This window comes from Gobio gobio, assembly GCF_949357685.1.
Source record: "Gobio gobio genome assembly, chromosome: 5".
Lineage (NCBI taxonomy): Eukaryota > Metazoa > Chordata > Actinopteri > Cypriniformes > Gobionidae > Gobio > Gobio gobio.
Genome location: NC_137101.1, coordinates 49,867,626 through 49,883,469, shown reverse-complemented (window position 1 = coordinate 49,883,469; position 15,844 = coordinate 49,867,626). Strand labels below are relative to the sequence as shown.

The following is a 15,844-nucleotide window of genomic DNA, read 5'->3' as shown; positions in this document are numbered from 1 at the left end:
TCAGGTGTTCATCCTCCGAAATTGGCCAGCGGGCTTCAGGTGCGTTTCTTCCAAAATCACTGGAAAGAATATAGATGTAATCCTCGGGATATTTATTAATCTGGTCCGCCAGAATTCGGTATCTAGTCCCGATCGATATTTCAGTTCCAGCCCACTCCGCGATGAACAGTGGGACGTCCGCTCCGTCCTTCAAGTCTGGCCAGACCTTCGAATAAAATAAAATCCAATCCGTTTCGCCAAATATCAGATCAGGATCCGTTCTTGAATTTGTTGTGAATCTCTCATTATTATCCACGTTAACCAGTCTGACATCTCTGTGGTTTTTCTCATAAGAATACGTACACGCACGTCCTCCAGATAAGTGAAAGGTATATTCCACGCGATCCGGCACCTTGTGAAGAAATCGTGTTAAACACGGTCCATGTGATCCTCGTTTTTTTCGTGGGGCTAAAGTCAAATCCTTCATAGCCTCTGTAATCCTTCTTTCGGGAGTTTTTTTAAGGGTGATGCCATAGCCATTGTAGATTATCTGATTTCCAATAAGCACAACTACTATTTCAGCACGTCCTTTTTTTTATTTTATGTACACCTGCTTCAGGGAGGGAGGGGGGAATTCCCCCTGAGTGATGTCATCATCAGCGTCATTTTTTACGTATCCCCTTAAATTTGAATTTACCTCTCAGCTTTGAGAGGGGAGTGTTAGTGGGTGTGGTCTGTTTGAGCCAGTGCATCCTGTTTGACCGATCATTTCTCAGTTAAACTTTGAAGGGAGTAGACGCATTTTTATCCACAGAGAAGCAAAGGCAATTTAGTTTTTCCCACGGTGGTCACGTGGTATGGGCGGGGTAGGGGAGGAGTCTGTGTGGGTCTCCCTACAGGCTTCCCACAACGTCATTCAATTCACAACTCCGCCAAGAGCGGACGCAGGTTTTTACTTTGGTCCATGAGAGATGAAGGAGACACTTTTGTGTATATTTAAAACGACCGGTATGTAAAAAAAACCCTTAGTCTTTTTAACAATGTTTTTTAAACTAGTTTGTGTTTTATGTAACAGTTTTAAACTAATTTTGTGTTTTATGTAAAATGCAATAGTTTTTTGAATGGACACATTTGCTTTTGTGTAAATTATTGATTTCTTTACATCTTAAAAATGTCTTGACATCTTAAAATAACACTAACTCTTTTTTTGGACAACTTTTAGAGAAAAAATGCAATTTAAACTTATCGATGCTTTAACGTTTTAAAAGTGATAAAAGATTTCATATGTAATGAAATTACGTCTTCTTTAATAAAATAAAAACACTGATATCATCTCTGACTCTGTCTTTATTATACATTTCTTTAAAAAAGTTAACATCACTTAGAACTTCTGTGCGTTGGGGAAATTTTCCCACGCTTCAGATGTTCAAACCATAAGGGGCGTTACACATGTCCAATTTTCCCATGGTGTACATACACCACCCATAAGGGGGAGGAGCTAGCGTGGGAAAAATTCCCACGGTCAAAAGGGGCGTGGCTTGGAGGGCAATAAACCTGTCAGTTTGATGACTGGTGCCCTCTATCCTCTCTCTGAAGCCGGTCCCTCAAAAATATGCAATGGGCTCAGATTGGTTAGCTGGCCCAGTGTGTTGTGATTCGCTTACCATCTAGTGCACGTTTGTCGGAAACGTCACTTCCCTGTACCGGTAGATTGTGCTTTGAGTAGTATTAGAAACAATGGCGTCAATAAAACCATACCAATTTGAGCCCGAATCAGACCCAGACAATTTTAGTGAAGATGATCAAGCATAACCTGTTCATTCCTCAAGAGTAAAGACTGCGGATCTATAGTGATCGCTACTGAATGGCACTGTTACTTTTGTATTTTTTAGAACGATTATAGCCAAATATCTGTCGCAAGAACTATTAACCCAAAACGAACACTAAACATTGGCTTTACTATAGTAGCCAAATCAAACACAGAACCATGTTTAGCATGCATGTAGATAAACAATACATAAAAGCTCTAATCAAATAATCATTTACACTAATGCCAAGTTCGCTGTTGAGATTTTTAAAAAGTTTGTAACGTTAGGTGTTTGTCGGATAACGTTAAGTATGAATGAGCATTTAACAGACTGGTTTGCAGAACAGCATTGTCATCTGTGTATTTCCTTGCTACACCGTACAAATAACAATACGAACTATTACAGGAAAATACATCGACGAAAAATAAATCATACTTACAGGTTGTGGCCCGTAAACAGCTTCTGTTTTTAAATCCATCTTTCAGGACAAGCCGTTGTGCGAATCCTGCATTGAACTCGCGAAGATTGTGGAAGCTTTCCTCCGTGAAATATGCACCCGTTGTGCATGATTCACACTGGCAGTGTTTGTCTGGCGCAGCTGAACCGCGGCTCGTGTATTGCAAATACAGACGAATATTGTCCATTATGTTTTTGTCACGGCCGTCTCGCAAGCCGCGACAAAGAAGGAGATGACACGGTGCGTGATATGCAAAAAGGAATAACATTTATTTAAAGTAAGAACAATAAAGTAAGAGAAAAGACCAAACCGGAAACAAAACAATAACTGGAACAACGACAAAATGGCACGAGGGGAGAGCGCCCTTTCCGACTGAAGGGAGCTGCTTTAATCTGCCGGCATCAGCTCTAGCACAGGTGTAAACAATCAGTCATCATGACGTCACTCACTCTAACGCCAACCTATGAGACAAGAAAAACAGAGAAGAACCAAACCCACACAATATGACCCATAATGGGGTCGTAACATTACATTTTCCAGTCTTCTCCTCCGACCTCTGTCTGGCTCGTGCCTTGATTTATGATGGGCAGCATATATCTGCAGCAAACGCGACCTGTTCCCCTCTGTCTCATACACACATGCATATAACATGTTGTATGTTAATCGCACTGCAACGCACCCCCGTCCCTAGGAAGGCTGAACAAAGTGGACCTGCAGTCTGGATGAAAATAACAGCGTTTCGTCGGCATTGCGGCAACAACACTCCAGCCTACTAACTATACCACCACAACAACGCTTCCCCGCGGCGATACAAAATGGCCTCGCCCCCCCTTATTTAATATTCTCGGAGGAGAGGTTTATGTAAATATTGGGGCTGGTGATGTCAGAGACCCTGGAGGAATGTCTGTAGTCCCTACCGGCCGTTTGCTGTAGTCCTTAGAAATTGATTTCTTTAAAAGCAAATATCTCCCTTTGCTTTAAACTTTGAACGTTGTAACTTTGCAGATGTTGTTTATGCTCAAACAGCAACATTACACACTAGCTAAAGTTAGAAAAGTGAAATCTTGTTTTACCACCCTTTAATGGTTTTATTTTGGTCCATCTACATCTACACTGATATGATGATGATACTATGTTAAAATAATATGCAACACAACCTTGTTTTTCACAATGTAAATTCAAACATAAAATTGGGAAATATAAAAATGATTAAATCCCGAATTAAGAACACTTAAGGCCCTGGGGATATAACAAACCCTTGTTTAGCCAAACCCACCAAATCTTGGTGCTGTAGCGTCTTAGGGTTACATATATATTTAAATTAAAAATTAGCTCAATAGGGAATTGTGGGTATTAATATTTAGGGATTTATGATGAATCATAACCGGTTATAATCTAATCACAAATCTCCAAATCACCCAAAAGGGGAATACCTAACCTCGGTATTTATGCAATATATAATATATATATGGTTAACCACAATTTATTGCAATTAACCACAGATATATTGAAGGGTCAAGGGTCAAGGGTCAAGCCAAACATCACTTGTCTCTTCATCAGACACATATCCTTCAAGAATGATTTTATGTTCAATATTAAAATAAGAATTAATGATAATCAAGTTATAACAGTGTCCTACATTTGATAAATCAGTTCCCTATATTCAAGGAGTGATTTAGGATATTGTAGTGTTTTAGTTGCTCTGTGCTTTTGAATCCAGACTTTGATATACTTTTCTTTCTTACTAAATAGAATAAATTCACTTCTGAACTAGAGTTAGTATCAGCATGTTTTGGAGAAGTGCTTTGTTGATAGTTAGTTAAGATGCTCCCGACCTTGATGGAAACTGTTATTCTGTGAAGCTTTGTGTGTGCGTCTCATGATTCTGTGCAGATCCAGTATTGGAGATGGTCCTTTCGGCAGACGATTCTAGACTTGGAGGCGTCTTTTCTATGACCTCCGAGGTCGCTAGGGACTAATCTGGGCCTGGGCGACATCAAGTCTACGCATTTTTAGTGATATATGCTCCTATCTGTCTACGTGTGGAAAGTTGCTTACATTGCATGTTGTTAGAACGAATCAGAATCATTCCACATGGCAGTAATGACGTGTCTAGACCTTGAAAACCGTATAACTGTTCAGAAAATTGTATGTACGTTAGACGGAGGCGGGGAGACTGTTAGAGGGAGTGCGGCCTACGAACTCCTCTTGAGCTGGCTTCTGCTGATGAAACTGCAAACTATTCTTCAGTAAAATTTTCTTTAATTAATCTGACTCCTGACTCCTGGTCTTCATTTTTTCACTACTGGTCCTGGGTCCTAAGCTGTTACCCCAACAATATCTATATTAAATAATCACAGAATAACCTCTAGGGAGTTGATTCAAAATTCCTCTCCGTTCTGTTTAAAGAACGAGCTGTAATTCTTTATCCACTCACTAGGTCTATTCTTCCTACCCAATTTTCGTGAAGTTTATCTCTCTGGCCACAAAGGACAAACTTTCCGAGTTATGGTATTAATTAAAGCATTCCACGATGCTTATAAGAGCTCGTAGCTTAGATCTGACATTAAAGGGACTCGTGTTCTGTGAGCAAAACAATGACAATCAAAACGTGGATATCATGGTTTTAATAAAGATTAATACTACGATTACATATGACTAAATAAAGAATACATGTATTTACAGAATAGTGGAAAGTAAAGAGGAGGATAAGGAGAAGGGAAAGGAAGAAGGGTATGATCGTTTCCGATCCGACACCTTCCCAGACATAACCACTAGAGCCAGCAAGAACCATATCACCTTAAACAGGGGTACAATTTTAAAACGCATCTAAATTTCGATAGAATTGATACTTGCATGGTTTCTCTGTGTTGTGTAAAGCAAGATGCGCTCGTTGGTGTTTCTCAGAGTGTTCGTGGGCTGAAGCGTTCTCTCTCCGTTTGGTTCTTCCGGAGCTTTGTTGGTCCGCGGGAGTTTTAAAGGTGTTTGGGAAGGGAGCGTCTTGGAAGGGAAAGTTCATCTCGTCCAAGCTAAGTTCCTCGGTCTGATGGAGCGCGCCGCTGGCTGTGTCGCTGAGCGTGTCGATCTTCAAAGGAAACAACAGCTTGGCTGGACCGCGCCGGCTCGCGGTCGAGATGGGAGGAAAAGGAAATTTGTCTCGTCGGGGTCCTTGCAAGTCGACTGAGCAACAAATGTGTTGGTGTTTCTGTCCTTTAAAGTACATTAAACTACGCCCACTTTCCCTGCGGCGACCAATCGTTGGTGTGAATTTCAGGCGGGAGAGAGTTTCTTTGTTCGGACTTTATTACTCAATGGAATGTTCTTGCTGGAAGCCAGAACTAGTAAAGTGTCACTCCAAAAGGACTAAAACATACTAGCGGTACTTCTCATAATCATATACTTTGTACTATTGACTAAGACAAAGAAAAAGGAACTTTTAGACATCAAACATGCCTTGATTTACAGACATAAAGGCAGTGCATCTTCTATACAGAGCAATTTTGAGCGTTTAAGGTAGCTCTTACATCACGCAAACATAAGAAATATGGGGAGCATGCATATACTTCAGAAATCATCATATATGTAATTTCTGGGATAGTTTAATTAGAGGCTAAATAAGGAGGAATGCTTGTGTATGTGTGTGTGTTAGGGTCATTCCCCGGCCGTTCTCGACTGAAGGGGGAGGTAGGTGTCCTGGCTGATTAGAATCTGATTGAAGCTCAGAAAGGGCCATCCTAGTATCTTCTGGTCACACTCTAGCCGGTCTTAATCAGTCGGTGGTGCAATCTGACTCAGACTTGTTGGAGCCGTTGGAGCAGGAATTTAATTTATATGCAGAGCTGTTTGGAGGAAAACATCTCTGATGTTTCTCCAAACAACTCATCTCTTTGATCCTAGTTGAGAGACACTCCAGACGCTACAGTGCCACAACGTTCCCTTTCGTTCAGTCACTACGACGTACGTTAGTGACTAACGAATGGGGGTTTCGCCTAGAAGCCAATTTCCTTCGAGGTGTTTAACAGCGCCCAATGGCGTGCCAATGCCATGGGCATGCGGAATTTGCATGCGTAACTCCGCCCCACCGCGTGGGTATATAAGGAAGTACGCTGGCAACATCGCATTATGTTTCTGCTTTAGAGCCAAGAGAACCTCTTCACTCCTTCAAGCCTACAACTGAGTCTTTGTCAAGCCTTCGAGACGAGCAGCTTTCCAGAGGCGTTGGATCTACGGCGCGTTCCAGTGATCGCATACTGCCTGCCTGCTGATCTGCGCAGTGGTCCGTCTGACAGCTGGTGTGTGGTCCCTGGGCGCTTCGGCGTCTCTGCGAAGCTTCCTCTCATAAAAGAGCTTACACGTGGCACGTCCTTTTCAGGATGTCTCGTCCGTGTACTTCTGGGTGTGGCCGGTCGCTGAATTCTTTTGATGGGCACGATCTCTGCTTGGTATGCTTGGGCGTTCAATATGCTCAAGCAGCGTTCGTGGATGAGTCATGTTCCCACTGCGGGAACATGACCATCGCGGTCCTGCGGTCAAGACTCAAGGATCTTCGTAATGAAGTGAGAGTCCCCTCAACCACACCCCGATCTACCGTGCCCCCCGTGGCCGGTACTTCGGCTGGTGGTCAGGGTGACCTGAGGGTTACGGTGTGGAACAAAGCCCCGACGCTCATGCCTCGGGCCACACCTCCCTCTAGCGTTCCGCAACCCGCGAGTGTCCAGGCTGAAATCGCGGGGTCAGCTCCGGCTCCCCCGCGCATTTCGTTTGGCGCTCCGGAAGATGACGCAATGTCGGTCACCGCATCACAGGGTGGGCTCGAGTCCTCTGAGGATGATGACTCGGCTGTGCTGCCGCCTTCGGGCGCGCCAGCATTGCCCGAGTCGGACCCAGAGCTGACAGCCATGCTGTCTCGGGCAGCCGCGAGTCTAGGGATAGAGTGGAACCCTCCGCCCTGTCCCGAACGCTCGCGGCTCGATGATTGGTATCTGGGGGCCCGCGGACTGACTCACGTCAGTCCCCGCCCTCAATACCTTTCTTTCCAGAGCTGCATGAGGAGATTGCCCGGTCCTGGAAGTCCCCGTTGTCTTCCCGTGATCGGTCTGCAGTCTCCTCCGCCTTCTCCATCCTCGATGGGGCCGCGGCCAACGGGTACACTGGGGTCCCCCAGGTTGAACGTTCTGTTGCGATGCAACTGTGTCCTCAGAGCGCTTCGACCTGGTGAGGCGATCCTAAGCACCCCTCCAAAGCCTGTCGATTCACATCTACATTGGTGGCGAAATCGCACAGAGCCGCGGGGCAGGCTGCCGCCTCTTTGCATGCCATGGCGATCCTCCAGGTCTACCAGGCCAGGATCCTCAGGGACATGCACGAGGGTGGAGTTGATCCGGGGCTCTTAAATGAGCTGCGTGCCGCCACCGACCTCGCTCTCCGGGCGACGAAGGTGACCGCACGCTCCCTGGGTCAAGTGATGTCCACAAATGTGGTCCAGGAGCGACACCTGTGGCTAAACCTGGCTGATATGCGGGACACCGAGCGGACACGTTTCCTCGATGCCCCCATATCCCAGGCTGGCCTCTTCGGCGGAGCGGTTGAAAACTTCGCCCAACAGTTTTCAACCGCCCAGAAGCAGACTGAGGCTCTCAAGCATGTACTGCCCCGGCGGCCAGCTGCTGCTTCCACCCAGTCGCCGGCACAGTCGCCTCAGCCTGCTCGCCGCCGAGGACGCCCTCCTAACCCGGTCCAAGCAGCAGCCTTCACCCGGGCCGGGTCGCGGAGGAAGCCGTAGGAAGGCGTCCAAGTCCCCTCAGGCCGCCCCGCGCCCCGCTAAACGCCAGGCCAAGCGGCGCTCCTGAGATGGACGGCTCAGGGATGGGAAATTCTTTCGAGGAGATGGTAGCAGGACCACTCCTTCCCCCGGTGGAGGGCCGGGGGAGAATCCTTTGTTCAGCTGCTGGCCCCCGGGTGGAACCTCAGTGGAACTTGCGTCCTTCCCTGGTCTCCTCTGTCAGGACGCAGCAGTTAACCGCACCCCCACACCGGGACGCCCAACAGCCTCCCTTGTCTGGGTCGGTAACGCTGCATCGCTGCCCCACACCGGGTACACCTGTAGTCCGAATGACCCCGCTGGTGCAGTTCCTGGGAGCCTGGCTTCAGATTCCAGGGCTGTCCCGCTGGGTCGCGAAGACAGTCAGGTGCGGCTACGCGATTCAGTTCGCGCTGGTTCCTCCCTGTTTCCGGGGAGTCCGCTTTACTATGGTCGGGGCCAATGCCCCTGTCATGCGAGCGGAGGTTGCCACCCTACTTGCAAAGGGTGCGATCGAACCTGTCCCTCCAGCCGAGATGAAGTCTGGGTTTTACAGCCCCTACTTCATTGTACCCAAAAAGACCGGTGGGTTGAGACCAATCCTGGACCTGCGCATCTTGAACCGTTACCTTCACAAGTTTCCGTTCAAGATGTTGACAGCGAAACGCCTTTTCGAATGCGTTCATCCCGACGATTGGTTTGCAGCGATCGACCTGAAGGACGCCTACTTTCATGTCTCCATCCTACCTCGACACAGACCGTTCCTACGGTTTGCTTTCGAGGGGCGGGCATACCAGTACGCGGTCCTCCCATTCGGGCTATCTCTGTCCCCTCGCATCTTTACGAAGATTGCCGAGGCAGCCCTTGCGCCCCTACGGCAGCACGGGGTTCGCATCCTGAACTACCTCGACGACTGGCTCATACTGAGTCACTCTCGAGAGCAGGTTTGCGAACACAGAGATCTGGTTCTCCACCACTTAGCCTGTCTGGGCCTTCGGGTCAACTGGGAGAAGAGCAAACTTTGCCCCGTGCAGAGGATCTCTTTTCTCGGTATGGAGATCGACTCGGTCGCCATGTGCGCGCAGCTTACGAGCGAGCGCGCGCAGTCTCTGCTGACTTGCCTCAGTCAAATCGAGAGCAAGAGTGCGGTTCCACTGAAACATTTTCAGAGGCTCCTGGGGCATATGGCATCTGCAGCCGCGGTAACGCCGCTCGGATTGCTACATATGAGACCGCTTCAGCACTGGCTTCGCGATCGAGTCCCGAGATGGGCATGGCGGTCTGGCACGCTCCCGGTCCAAATAACCCGGGCCTGCTTACAGACACTCACTCCGTGGTCGAACCTCAGTTTTCTACGGGCCGGCGTGTCCTTAGAACGAGTTTCCAGGCATGTTGTTGTATCAACGGATGCCTCCTCCACGGGCTGGGGTGCCATGTGCAATGGACAAGCAGCCGCGGGCTCCTGGACAGGACTCCTGCGCCTTCTGCATGTCAATTGCCTCGAGTTGCTGGCAGTACGGTTCGCCCTGCACCGCTTCCGAGTGTTACTGAGGGGTCAACACGTACTTGTCCGGACAGACAACACGGCCACTGTAGCGTACATCAACCACCAGGGCGGTCTACGCTCCCGCCGTATGTCTCAACTTGCCCGCCATCTCGTTTTATGGAGTCAGAAGCACCTTAGGTCCCTTCGTGCTATCCACATCCCGGGAGACCTGAACCGTGCAGCCGACGAGCTCTCACGGATTCAGCCACTTCCTGGAGAATGGAGACTCCATCCCCAGACGGTCCAGCTGATTGGGGAACAGTTCGGCGACGCACAGGTAGATCTGTTTGCATCCCAAGACTCTTCCCACTGCAGCCTGTACTATTCCCTGACCGAGGGCACGCTCGGCACGGATGCACTGGCGCACAGCTGGCCCCAGGGCTTACGCTTATATGCGTTTCCCCCAGTGAGCCTTCTCGCACGGGTACTGTGCAAGGTCAGGAAGGACAAGGAGCAGGTCATGTTGGTCGCCCCATATTGGCACGGCCAGACCTGGTTCTCAGAACTGCTACTCCTTGCGACAGCCCCTCCCTGGCCTATCCCTCTGAGACCGGACCTCCTCTCTCAGAGACGGGGCACCCTATGGCACCCGCGTCCAGCGCTCTGGAAGCTCCACGTGTGGCTTCTGGACGGGACGCGGCAGGTTTGAGTGGCCTGCCACCTACGGTGGCCGCCACCATCACTTCCGCTAGGGCAGAGTCTACACGACACCTCTATGCGTTGAAGTGGAACCTCTTCGTCACCTGGTGCTCTTCCCGCCAAGAAGACCCCTGGAATTGCCCGATCAGGTCCGTGCTTGAGTTTCTCCAAGAGGGGCTGGAGCGAAGGCTGTCTCCCTCCACCCTCAAAGTGTATGTGGCTGCAATATCTGCCCATCACGACCTCTTGGGAGACAAAAAGGTAAGTCAGCACGACTTGATCATCAGGGGAGCGAGGAGACTGAATCCTCCTCGCTCTCCTCTCGTTCCCTCTTGGGACCTCTCAGTAGTCCTAAGTGCTCTGCAGAGGCCTCCCTTTGAGCCTTTGCGGTCGGTTGACATTAAGTTCCTGTCAATGAAGACGGCTCTGCTGACCGCATTGGCCTCTCTTAAGAGGGTCGGGGACCTGCAGGCTTTTTCAGTTGACGAAGCGCGCCTAGTATTCGGGCCGGCTAACTCTCACGTGACCTTGAGACCCCGGCCTGGATATGTGCCCAAGGTTCCTACCACTCCCTTCAGAGATCAGGTAGTGAACTTGCAAGCGCTGCCTTTGGAGGAGGCAGACCCAGCCTTGGCATTGCTCTGTCCAGTACGCGCTCTCCACGCTTACGTAGACATGACGCAGTGTTTCAGGACCTCAGACCAGCTCTTTGTTTGTTATGGTGGAGAGCGGAAGGGAAGAGCTCTCTCAAAGCAGAGGTTGTCTCACTGGATAGTGGACACCATTGTTTTGGCTTACCAGCAGCAAGATCGACCATGTCCCCTTGGTGTGAGGGCACCCAGAGTGTGGCCTCCTCTTGGGCTCTAGCGCATGGCGCCTCGCTAACAGACATCTGCAGAGCTGCAGGCTGGGCGACACCCAACACATTCGCCAGATTCTACAATCTCCGCGTGGAGCCAGTGTCCGACTATGTACTCGCCCCCCCGAGGGGCCGGTAATGGACCAGGCTCTAGGTGTCTTCACTTGCTCGCCACTCCACTCCACGGACTGGAAACGTGCGATATTCTCCTCAGGTGAGCTCCCCGAGAGCCCTGAGCTCCTCCAGCACTGTCGACGCCGACATCAGTTCAGTCTGCCCTTTCGAGCCCAGACCCTCATGTCCGGCCAGGTGCCCCGTGTGCATGGTTCCCTCCGGCAACCCCCATACGAGTATTTCCACCGTAAGCCTCCTCAGTGAGCAGGTGTCTTTCCCTTGGCAAGCCCCTGCCACCCCTAGGGTTAAAAATCCACCTTCGGCTGGTACCCTAGAGTTTCCCATATGCAGCCCACAGCGGGTCATATGTGTACTCTTTAAGTCCTCCCCACGGGTAGGCATCATTGGCATTCCCTCACTGGGATATGCTTCCCAGTGTACCTTGGTAATCCTGTGATAAGTGGGAGTCCTACGGCCTTAAGTGGCGGGATCTCACACTTACGCAGGGCACTGGATGACAGCTGAGTGGCGCGGTTATACTGGAACCCCCATTCGTTAGTCACTAACGTACGTCGTAGTGACTGAACGAAAGGGAACGTCTCGGTTACGTATGTAACCCTCGTTCCCTGAGGAGGGAACGGAGACGTACGTTCCTCAGCCACGTCAGCTGTGCTGCTGGAACGCGGAGTTCAGATCTTGGCTCCGCAGCAGATACATAATGCGATGTTGCCAGCGTACTTCCTTATATACCCACGCGGTGGGGCGGAGTTACGCATGCAAATTCCGCATGCCCATGGCATTGGCACGCCATTGGGCGCTGTTAAACACCTCGAAGGTAATTGGCTTCTAGGCGAAACCCCCATTCGTTAGTCACTAACGTACGTCTCCGTTCCCTCCTCAGGGAACGAGGGTTACATACGTAACCGAGACGTTTTCTACCACAGAAATAATTAGTATTTTTTTTATAAAAACAAAATCGTCAAAGCACAGAGATACAATGAGTATATACTGTCTGAATATTCAATTTTAATATTATTGCACCACTGTTGTCTGTGTGGGATCAAATGCCTTATTTACTTTTCATTTAAATGCAAGATATAATGTCCAATGTTTTTGGATGAATATTTGTTTCTTCCTGCTAATGATAATTGACCACAAAAAGATATTTTATGAAATGACAGTGAGATCAATTAAAAATGGCTCTTCAAGTTTCGACCCCTGGTGTCTAGTGACAATGTAGAAATAGTTTGTTCCTGTTCTTAAGTATATTTCTACTTTACTGGAGTATACATGTTTTTGTTGACTTCACTTTTGTTACTTTTGTGACTAAACCTACAGAAAATAACAGCTACCACCCAAATGACAGTGTTAGTGATGTCTGACTGCCAAACTAATGTGATGTGGACTGTTGCTGTGTGTGTTTGTAGGTTGTCGGGCTGTATGGTGACAGAGGAAGGCTGTCGTTATGTGTCTTCAGCTCTGAGGTCAAACCCATCACACCTGAGACAGCTGGATCTGAGCTACAATCACCCAGGAGACTCAGTTGATACACTCAACCACTGCAGGCTGGACAAACTCAAGTATGTTAAGCAGGAAGAGTTTATAAGTGAATAAGTTCTACTATGTTGTAGTGTACTTCCATAACTCACTGAAATCTAATAAACATTTATGCAGTTTATAATAATAATGATAATAATAATATAAATAAATGAGAAAAGTGCACAGCTGTAAAAGAGCACAGTAAAAGTGTTAGTGTTAAATTAACACTTGCTATGTGTGTCTATGAGTCCAATCTACAGAGTAAAAAAGTAACACTATAAGTGTTGAAGTTAAAAAGATAATTCAATGATCAAGAGATGATTAACCCTCATATGCTCCTAGTTTCCTGTTTACACTGACACTATGAATCAAATAGTGATTGTAAAAAAAATACATTTTTAATAATACAAATAATACACTTTTTTTGTTTATTTCTAATACATACAATAATGCTGTGTTTTGGGAGATACAAAGTACTTTTTTACCTACACCATTAGCTTGCATATGAAATATTACATTTTTATGAAAGAAAAAAAAAACACTTAATGATGATCTAAATTAAATATGAGTTGTCTCTGGATATTGATCTACCATCTGCTGGTTAGATGCTTTTTACAGATAATATAGTTTTAGAAAGAAAGTGTAATTACCATATCTCTCCAGCAGAGGCCCCATAGAGATCCATTAATTTTTCTGGATGTGGCCAACAAAAAGTGTTGTGTGTGTGTGTGTGTGTGTGTGTGTGTGTGTGTGTGTGTGTGTGTGTTTGTGTGTGTGTGTGTGTGTGTGTGTGTGTGTGTGTGTGTGAGAGAGAGAGAGAGAGAGAGAGAGAATGTGTTGTGAGTGTGTTGTTTTAAAAAATGTGTGTGTGTGTGTGTGTGTGTGTGTGTGTGTGTGTGTGTGTGTGTGTGTGTGTGTGTGTGTGTGTGTGTGTGTGTGTGTGTGTGTGTGTGTGTGTGTGTGTGTGCGCATGCATACATGTGTGTGATCAACCCTCTACAATGCGAGTAAAACACTTGCATATGCGAGTAAATCATCACTCTGGGCGATTAAATAATATCTATCATTAGCCATTGGCTAATAAATTCTCAGATTTTACTCGCCAGTGTGTGTGTGATGCTAAGAATAAGTTTAGCATAAATATATTTTTACTCGCTGAACACTCTGAATGAGCTTTTGAGAGTTTCGCTCTTGTCAAGCGATCTATACGATTTCAAATCAGCTCATCTGTCGTACCGTATACTTTAGTGTGAAGAACTCCGTTGCTTTGCTGAGCATGTTTCTCACACACACACACACACACACCGCGCGCGCGCGAGAGAGAGTCTTACATACCACGCAAAATTGACGCGCTACATGTTAACAATATTCTTTGTTGTATTTTCCTGTCAAAATAACGGAGTTCATTTGGAATTATTCAGCTTTTAAGAACAAGCAGAAGATATGCAGTTTTTTCCAGTAGTGGGCGGAACTACAGTAGTGCGCAAACGGCAATCTCTGATAACACTCAAGAACATGGTACAAGTATTGGTGAACTACACAATCAAAGGCCTTCTCTTGGTCGAAGGAAACAATCCCAAAATCAACATTGTACAGCTTAGTTAGTATATTTTAAAATATCCCTCATTAAAAATAAATTGTCATAAATAGATCTTAGCATAGTATGGGGTGAATTCAGGTTGATTGGGACACTTTTTTCCAAGTAATTTCAATGGCAAAAACTGTCAGAATCATTTGATTTTGTAAGCTATCACACACACAGTACTCAAATATAGCCTATATCTCAAACTGGCTGTCAAAGTGCAAAATGGCTACAAATTTAACATCAGAGCAAGAACAAAATGTATGCAACTTAGATGAAATCCTCAGGAGTCAGGATTAGTCTAAAGATGCAGGTTAAACTCACAGCATGGGCACTCGCAGCATCTAAACAGAACCGCCAGTCATGAGCTGCTCATGTGAACAGTGCGCTTTGCTTTCTTTTCGTTTCAAATTGTTTGGTAATCGTTTAAAAGAGGACATTTCAAGCTTTCTATACACACATTTCTCATGTCTGTGAGAAGTAGTCTATATACGCTGAGTTTCGGATTATTTATGAGACGCGCTCCAGTTCATGTGCAATGCAAGTGATCGCTCCTGCACCTTCATGTCATGATTATTGTCTGCTATAGTCGATTTGCTTCTTATTTAATAAATCTGGGCGATTGGTTGATGAAACATCGATTAAAATTACGATACAATTTATACAAAATGAAATTCACTTTAAAGAAAGGCTTTCAACAAAACAAAACTTAAGTGGTAAAAATCATTTCTGACCCTATGTCTTTGACATATATTACGCATTTTTGCACTTTTAATTATCAATAGTATAGCCTAGATGAAATTTAAAAATAGCATTATAATATTTAAACATAAATATGAAACAATATACATTGTTTAATGGCTACAACAGGTAGCCTATAGTAGGCTACAGTACAGATAAATGTCATGTCTGAGCGGGATTTGAGTGAGTTTGTTGTTTTACCGGTGAGCTTACACCGTTTTAAAAGTAACTGAGCTACTGAAAAATGTAGTTAAGCGCTAGTGTCGCAACTTGTATCTCGGCACTGCCCAACACTGGCTGGCACTGGCACTTGGATGACTCGTGGTCTTTTATTGCCTCTAATTTAAGGTTAGTTGTTCCTCTAACGAACAAATTGTTGGTATTTTCTGACGATGCATAGGTTCGACAGTAGCCGCGTTTACATTAGCCTACAGACTTGCGCAAAACTTTATATTTTCTAAATGTCAATAAACTATTGCGAAATGACGGCGTTTCCATTAACCGATGTTATATGACTAAAACTTCTTTTTTTCCTCTCGTGATAAGTCATTCCAAAAATGATGCCACGTCTGTTGGTTTGTATAGATAGCCCAGCCACCTCACCAGACATTATTGCTAATGGAAGGAGACATAGGCGTGTTATTCAAGCATTAATTAAAATTAAAAGAGCGAAATGTTTGAATCTGCATGGTGGTAACTGGTGTTTTTTTTTTAACCATTTTGCCAGTTTGGCTTGGAATTTCGTTTGTTGGAAATATGAACTGAATTTAGACATGCTTT

General features: G+C 46.4%; 1 protein-coding gene across 1 annotated transcript in view; it reads left to right on the top strand.

Annotated features, from left to right (window-relative positions):
* Positions 1-12,893, top strand: part of LOC307126562 (NACHT, LRR and PYD domains-containing protein 3-like) — a 99,852-nt gene extending 86,959 nt beyond the window's left edge. The window contains exon 8 of the mRNA XM_079817159.1: positions 12,630-12,893. Within this exon, the coding sequence (XP_079673285.1) occupies positions 12,630-12,816 (187 nt within the window). The 3' untranslated portion in view covers positions 12,817-12,893. The remainder of the gene's footprint in view (positions 1-12,629) is intronic.
* Positions 12,894-15,844: the final 2,951 nt, after the last annotated feature.